The sequence below is a fragment of the Mastomys coucha genome, unplaced genomic scaffold (assembly GCF_008632895.1).
Source record: "Mastomys coucha isolate ucsf_1 unplaced genomic scaffold, UCSF_Mcou_1 pScaffold23, whole genome shotgun sequence".
Classification (NCBI taxonomy): domain Eukaryota; kingdom Metazoa; phylum Chordata; class Mammalia; order Rodentia; family Muridae; genus Mastomys; species Mastomys coucha.
In genome coordinates this window covers 34,011,069-34,019,847 of record NW_022196906.1, presented here as the reverse complement: position 1 = coordinate 34,019,847, position 8,779 = coordinate 34,011,069, and the positions used below count along the sequence as shown (strand labels likewise).

Below are 8,779 nucleotides of genomic sequence, written 5' to 3'. Positions count from 1 at the left end.
CAGCTCCTAGATTTATTTATTTTATTTTACATATAAGAATGCTTTGTGTGCATGCATGCCTGCATGCACCACAGGAGTGCCTGGTTCCTGGGGAATTCAGAAGAGGGCATCAATTTCCCTGGAACTGGCATTAAGGAGGGTTATAAACTGTCATACTGGTACTAGGAATTAAATCTGGATCCTCTGCAGAATGAGCAACAAACACTTTCAAACCCAAGCCATTTCTCCAGCCCCATGGCTTGTGGAACTTTTTATATAATGAAATCTTTCAAACAAAAGATTGAGTTTTCCAAAGGAAAAAAGATGGATGTCTTAAATATTTCAGTTATGAATGATTTTGCTATTTTTAGCCTTACCTCTTCATCATCCCTCGCAAATCCCAAGCTACATCAGCTTTAATATAAAAAAGAAGGCTTATACATTTTAAATATAACCAAAAAATATCACATTGAAAGTGGAACACGAAAATCAGGAAATGGTTTCCTGGTATGCTTTTCTGTGTCCAGGTGTCTGAACCCAAAGTAACTACATAGAAGGCAACCAAATGTTTACTTCTGGCCATGGTGACAACTTTAGATTTTTGTTGTTTGTAAATACAAATGATAGTTATGTCATCCTATGGGCATTGTTTGACATGTAAGGATTTTTCAGTTTTTCTAAATCAAAACCATATTATTTTCACATCTACAATGCCAGACATTACCAGTACTATCCTGAATTTCAGTCCCTTGGAGTTTGGACAGAGATATAGAATGATCATATGCTTAGTGTTCTATTGAACCAATTATAATATTATTTTAAAAAATTTTAAACATATTTATTGATTAATGATTGTGTGTGTATATTTGTGGTGTTTGTGTATGAGTGGGAGTACCCACGTTCCACTCTTGTGGAGATCAGTGGACAATTTCAGAAGTTTTCTCCCTACACCCTCTCTGTGGATTTTGGGAATTGAAGTCAAGTCATCATGATTGATGGGAAGTATCTTTATCTGCTGAATCATTTATTCATGATATTCTTATGTTAAATAAAATAGTAGACATTTGCCCAGAAGGTGCAGAGATAATTATTTCAGAGGAATGAGTATGCCCATTTTCCTTGGCAGGCTCACTGGCCAGATCACACCAGGCAGATGAATCCAGCAAACCATTCCCAGGTGGCAACGTTCGTCCTCCTGGGGCTCTCTCAGGTATGGGAACTTCGGTTCCTATTCTTCACTGTTTTCTCAGCAGTGTATCTTTTGACTGTCACTGGCAATCTTCTTATTGTGGCCATAGTGACCTCTGACCGGCGCTTGCACACAACTATGTATTTCCTCTTAGGCAACCTTTCTTTCTTGGACTTCTGCTATTCTTCTATCACTGCCCCCAGGATGCTGGTTGACTTGCTCTCACACAGCCCCACCATTTCTTTTGGTGCATGCCTAACTCAGCTGTTCTTTTTCCACTTCATTGGAGGCATCAAGATATTCCTTCTGACTGTCATGGCATATGACCGTTACATTGCCATTTCCCAGCCCCTACGCTACACACTAATTATGAATCAGACAGTCTGTGGGCTCTTCATGGCAGCCTCATGGGTGGGTGGTTTTATCCACTCCATTGTACAGGTTGGACTGACTATCCACCTGCCATTTTGTGGTCCTGACAAACTGGACAATTTTTATTGTGATGTTCCACAGCTGATCAAATTGGCCTGCACCGATACCTTTGTCTTAGAGCTTCTGATGGTGTCTAACAATGGCTTGGTCACTCTCATGTGTTTTCTTGTGCTGCTGGGCTCCTATACAGCTCTGCTTGTGATGCTCCGAAGTCACTCGAAGGAGGGGCGCAGCAAGGCCCTGTCTACCTGTGCCTCTCACATTACTGTGGTGACTATAATTTTTGTGCCTTGCATCTACATCTATGCAAGACCTTTTAGGACATTCCCCATGGACAAGGCAGTTTCTGTGCTGTATACAATGGTCACCCCCATGCTGAATCCTGCCATTTATACCCTGAGAAATAAAGAAGTGATTGCAGCCATGAAAAAGCTGTGGAGGAGGCAGAAGGATTTTCTTGGTCCCTCAGATCATTGACTGCTTAGCAGAAGCCAGAATTTGAAGAACTAAAAAATGATCCAGAAAACGCACAAAGTAGATGAAACTTCATGCCTGTTAAAACTGTTTCTTTTTAATGCCTTAAAATTGTTTGTAATCACAATTTATTTCTGATGTGTAGAACAGGGGTAGACTATTCTAGAACTGCTAAGTGCCTCTATAAAAACTGTAGCAACTGTTATATAGTTTAGGGAGGACATTCCAGGGTGATGGTGATACTGAGCTCACTATGATGTTTCAGTTTACACTGCAATATAACCACAAGTAAGGGAGCTGGTGATCCTTTCCTGATACTTCTTGAACACAAATCGAAAGAATTTTTTTTTTCAATTTCTTGGAGACAGATGGGTGTCTAGTGGTTAAAATAAATGTACAAAATCCTATCTCTACTTCAAGAGGCTGAATGACTACCAACGAAGAAAGAAAATTATCTTGGACAAGTTAGTTTCACCCTTATAATTCCTTAAGATCATAGTTGTCACTGTCATTGTATTTGTGGGGTTAATGTGACCAGGGGAATGGGCCTGGAGCAAGTTTGAGTTTGAGAGATGTGTCCAAACCACGAGACTCTCATCTTAAGACCAACAGGAATAAAGATTTCTCCCTCCCTGCTCTGGGCCTGCATGCCTTGCACTTATCTGTGCGACCCCTACCTCAACCACTGTTGAAGAGGTCATATACCTGGTGCCCAAATTGTAAGTTTAACTTCTCTCCCTATAAGGACATGTCCAGCAAGCACCTGGAATTTCTCCTCATGCACATGAAGCATTACCACCCAGTACCTTGGTATCAACAAATAATGTACATTCATCATGAAAACCCCTACTCACTCTCCAAGGTTTATATAGTCCTTATTATCCCCGAATAAAGAGAGCTGTTTCTCTGTAACCCATCTTGGAGAAGGCTCATTTCTCCCCAGTACTCAAGTCAACAGAGTTCTTGTGGACCCACCCTGGCCAGACAACCTTCATTCCTTTCATTGCAGCTTGGTGAGCAACAGTGCCTAAATACCATGAAGACAGGAGCAGAACTGGGTTGATAGTATCTTCTTTGCTGTCAACATCATTATCACCATCACCATCAACATCATTATCAGCATGGCCATCTTCATCATTGTCAATATCATTGCTCTTACTGAGAGCTCAGCATGCCAGGCATTGAATGTACTGGTTTATATTTAATATATTTTAATCCATACAACATTATTTTAGTTATGTATCACCATCTTTTTTAAGGAACATGTGCCATTTGTAGATAAAAGACACTAAATAACTTGTTTACACACTCCCAGCTTATTGCTGGAATTGAGCCTAGGTCTAATTTACCTTTCAGCCCCAATTGTACATTGTATCTAAAACTTCTTTTTGTGTTTAAGCATCAGTATTTCTGGAAAAAGCAGATATGGCATTTGACAATGGAGTAGGAAGGTGTTGTTTGGAGAATGCGGTGGATTGAGAGGGTGATTCATGAGCTGAACACATGGAAATAGGGACTTGGGGGAGGAAGTTAGTAGAATTGAGGAGGAATTAACTTTAGGGTACTAATATCCAGAACACTGGTGTAGAGATTTTTGTGAAAATGACTTTCATAGGCTCAAATGTTTGATGGAAATATTGGTGAAGGATTAGGTGGAGTGGCCTTGTTAGAGGAGGTATGTTGCTAGGGGTGGGCTTTGAAGTTTCAAAAGCCCATGCTGTCTTAGGGTTTTATTGCTATAAAGAGACACTATGACCAAGACAACATTTAATTGGGGCTTGCTTACAGTGTCAGAGGTTCAGCCCATTATCATCATGGCAGGAAGCAGAGAGTATCCAGGCAAACATAGTACTGGAGAAGGAGCTGAGAGTTCTACATTTCGATCCAACTGCATGTAGGAGAAGACTGTCACCCAGACAGCTAAGAGGAGGGTAGCAAAGCCCATCCCCACAGTGACATGTTTCCTCCAACAAGGCCACACCTCTTAATAGTGTTATTTCGGCTGAGCATATTCAAACCACCACTCATGCCATACGAAGTTAGCTGTCTTTCTGAATCATACTTTTGGATCAGATGTAACCTCTCATCTACTGCTCCAACATCATGCCTGTCTGCTTGTTTCCATAGTCCCTGCCATGATGATCACAAACTATCTAGAACTGTAAGCCCCCAATTAAATGCTTTCTTTTATTAGTTGCCTTGGCTGTAGTGTTTTGTCATAGCAATAGAAAAGTAATTCTTGTCATCCCTACATGTCTTGAACATTTATTTTAGTCTTTCAAATTCAGCTGTCTGCCAAGCTGTCCAGAGCTGAGATGAACCACTACAATGATGCTTCATTCTCTGGTTCTTGAGAAGAGGGGTAGTACAAGGAGATTCATAAGTATCATCAACAGCTATGCTTCAACTTCGAAGTTTTGGATTTTCTTTGCTACATTGTCCTGACTTACTCATGACCAGACACTGACATGTGAAGAACAGATATTTCTGTTTCTAAACCAGGTATGATCTTTTTCCTTGGAAAATTTCACTAAGGTATACAATGTGTCATAATCATTATCCCAAATCCCTTCCAATCCTCCCAAGGTTCCCTAAACACTTCTCCCTCCCAACCTCTCTTTTTGTGTTTGCTGTGTAGACCATTGAGTCTTATCAGTGCCACCAACATGTATACAAGTGTGTCATTATCCACGTGGACATAATACAATGAAATCTAATGATATTAGTTTTTAGACAAAGCCTTCAAACCTATGATCTTTACAGCTCATCTCACTAAATTCTAAGATTATGGGTACACTTGGCTTATACTGTCACCTTGACATAATGATTAGAAGACTTAGATTGGTAGCCTGACTGTCAGCCAGACAATAAATATTTGAAATAGAAAGCACAATACATGCTTATATTGAGGAGGCTGTCTACACATTTTGATTTATTATTCTCAGAATATTTATCCTGTGAACTACAAAATAATTCCTGTAGATTATAAATTAATGTATTTGAGTAGACTGGAACTGTTTTTCACTTAATTCAGCTCTGAACTTGACAAAAGATTTATGAGGCTAGGGAATAAACAAATTTATAACCTTAGAAATTGTAAGGTTTTACAATTGCTTGGCAGAATGATATATAATGTGTGACACATTTCCTGGGGATAAACAAATGAATATCTACTTTTCTCAAAGAGGGAACTAATGATAGACCAAAGTAATGATACCATTAATGCTTAACATATGCTGCACTTAGTGGATTACTTTCAGAAGTGTGGACACCTCAAAGGCATATGCATCACAAAAGCCTCTTCAAACATGAGTGGGGACTGATGAAAGTTGAGTTTTCTGCATTACTTGCATGGAGCTTGACAGGTTGAAGTCCTTCCTTACTCAACAGATTTCATGGCTATCTAACCTTTGTGAGAGATGGGTCTTATGAATCTTTTATGTTTCAGGGACTTCCTGAGACTTGTGAGTTGTTCACTTTAAAGTCTTAATCAGAGATTCCAAGCTTCTCTTCAAGAGGACATCTTGTATTGATTTTCCTGTTGAAATCATTATTTTCCTTACCCAAACCCCAAATGTTAAGATTCTTAACTAGCATAGACTTCTGTGGACTCCACTAAATAAATATATTAGCCATACTATGAATTTAGTGTTCATACTACTTCTCTCATAGAAGCAGACTGATGACTAATACTAATTGTCAACTTGAGAGAATCTATAATAACCAAAAAGAGAAACAAGTGGGAATGTTTATGAAGGATGTGATAGATTAGGTTAACTGAGGCTATAAATCCCACTGCATATGAGAAATCACTATTCCATGAGCTATAGGTTTAGACTACATTAAAGGACAAAGTAAACTGAACACCAGCCTTCATCACTCTCTGCTTCCTGTTACCATGACTTCTCAACCATGATGAACTATATTCCCTCAAATTGTAAACTTAAATAAACAATTCTCTGCTAAGTTGCTTTTTTTTAGGGATTTGTTCACATAATCAAGAAAAATAACTACTGAACAACAAGAAACAGGAGATGGCTCAAAAAGATTGCTCACTTTGATATTTGATCATGTCTACATTCAAACTGAGAAAGAATGTCTTTGTGACATTCTATCATTTTATCACAGGACAAAAGTGGAGTATGAATGTGACAGGGGATTAATATCATCACTGTCTGTTTACAAAGGGATTCTGTATTGAGTAGATGGTTCATCAGGTTACTGTTTCTAGGCTTGGTGACTTGAGTTCAATCTCCTATGGGGAAATGAGAGAAATAACTCCTGGAAGTTGTCTTTTGAACTTCAAGCATGAAGTGTAGCACACACATGTCCCCCACCATATAAATGCAATATGAATATTATAAACTGAATTATTTCTTTCTGTTTTATATTTTTATTCCTATTTTAATTAATCCACCTGAATATGTTAGAAGTATTAAGGAAAATTGTAACATCTCCTGGTTACCTGAGCTGGTACTCTATAGAGATGTATTCCACAGCTTTTGCCCAAACTGAAAGAATGCATGGAAGTCTGTGAAGCATACACTTGTCCAAGCTATTTTCTGAGATTTGAATATTTTACTAATCAAGATAATTTACTGAGCATTCACCGGTGTTATAGAGTATCTCCTTAGCTTTTCCCCAAATGTATCTTTGTTGTTTATTTCAGTAAGACACATGTACAAATATTGTGTGCCACACCAATACCACAAACACTAACATCTAAAACACAAATCAGATTATGCCAAATACTAGCATGAGCATATTGATAATTTAGGCAGCTGTAAACTTGATTAAAAAAGACAACGATACCAGAGGGAAAACCCTAATACCTGTTGGAATTACTGATTCTAGAGAAGGTGTAGACATGAATCATTTCATGGGAATTTTGGAATAAAGCATATGAGAGTGAATACAGGGAAGAGAGGGGTTTGCTTCATCAGTATTACACCTACCACAGTGCCTGCTTTCTACACTCCCCGAATAAGCAAGTCACAACAAATTGAACTTCTAGCTCTGCTACCTTCCAGGATGATTCCCAGGAGGATCACTTTGACCTCATTCCAAACAGAACCCTGAGGAGATCAACTGGGCCATTGTCCTGTAACAGCTCAGAAGAATGGAGAGAAAGCTGAGGCTCACAGAAACCAGAGTGTGAAACTCAGCAGGATGACACAATCTGGTTAACTCATTCATGAATACCATAAAGGTTCCACCTATGAACCTTGCCCATGCTTCCTTCAGCTAGCAAAATGAGCATCCTTGTCATCTATGTTCCATCTCCATGTCCTCTTATAGTCACGTATATGGCTGTGCAAAGACTGCACATTCACGATCATCTAGCCAGCACCTGTTATAGCAATAGGAGTGACTCTTTTGGTTTGGGAGAAGATCTACAACCTTGACAGCTTCAGAGCACTGCCCCAAGGAACACAAACAGCACAGACTAGAAAGAAGTTCTGCAATCCTAAGAGCTAACATTCACAGAGTAGCTTATATCTTGCATACCTCCATATAACTTTTCTGAATGACTGTTTATAGAAATGGACAGCATATTGGTGGCAAGGGAGGACTGGGGACAAAGGCATTGCTGTTGAGTGAAACATAAGGTACTGTTGTGGTTATGGAAATGTTCTGTGACTTGAATAGACAGTTAAAACAGATTTTTTTTTCGAGACAGGGTTTCTCTGTATAGCCCTTGCTGTCCTGGAACTCACTCTGTAGACCAGGAAGGCCTCAAACCCAGAAATCCACCTGCCTCTGCCTCCCAAATGCTTGGATTAAAGGCATGCGCCACCACAGCCTGGCACAGATTTGTTTTTAGATAAATATCTAGTAGTAGTCATTTTCATAAAATTAGTGTTTTAATTTATTTTTAAAACCACAATTTACAGATAGTAACCATAGCTATATGGCTAATTTATTTATTTACATAGATTATTTGTTTATATATGTTTATATATAGTTATATAATGTCCACTTGGAATATGCTTGTGACATTTTCAGGGCATTTATTTCAGGTTAGTCAGCACTGAAAACACACATATAAATAACATTGTACAGATAGAGCAGTTTATGTGTATATGTATATTTAATTCATGCAATAAAATTAATGCAAAAAGGAGAGTGAGGAAGGATGTGTGGGAGCATTTGGAGGGAAAAAAGGGAAAGAATAAATGTAATTATGTTAGCATCTGAAAAAAAGCTCAATTTTTTTTGAAAACAAAATCCACTCTGCTAAACACATTTTTCTTTTTTTCAATTTATGATAATATATAATACTATAAATCTTAATTTCCCATTAACTCTCCTACATTAGAGCATACTGGGCTTTGGTAAATTAAAAAAAGAATCAGGAATGAATGAAGAAATATAATGCCAATAACCTTAAAATATTTTATAGTTCTGTAAAAATTTTTATAGGAGAAGATACTGAAGATAAGGTCATCTTGATTTTTATGACATGACGTACCCATATACACATAACATTGTGCCATTCTAGTAAGCTGTTGCCATTACTAACTAGTCTATACATACACAGTACTGAATTTTGCTTAATGTCAAAGCCTGATGTTCAGAGAAAACTCTGGGGAAGCATAGGCCTTCCAAGTTTTAATCAGGTCCCAAGGATTATCCCTTGGGTCATATTGTCAAGTGGCTCTTTTGATATTAGTAGGTGCTACTAACTAATTTAGGATTGGAGAA

General features: G+C 38.3%; 1 protein-coding gene across 1 annotated transcript; it reads left to right on the top strand.

Annotated features, from left to right (window-relative positions):
- The first annotated feature begins 1,042 nt into the window (after nucleotides 1–1,042).
- LOC116072747 (olfactory receptor 4D5) lies at nucleotides 1,043–2,077 on the top strand. The gene has a single exon (XM_031344303.1). The coding sequence runs from the start codon at nucleotides 1,133–1,135 to the stop codon at nucleotides 2,075–2,077; it is 945 nt and encodes a 314-aa protein (XP_031200163.1). The 5' UTR covers nucleotides 1,043–1,132.
- The last annotated feature ends 6,702 nt before the right edge of the window (nucleotides 2,078–8,779 follow it).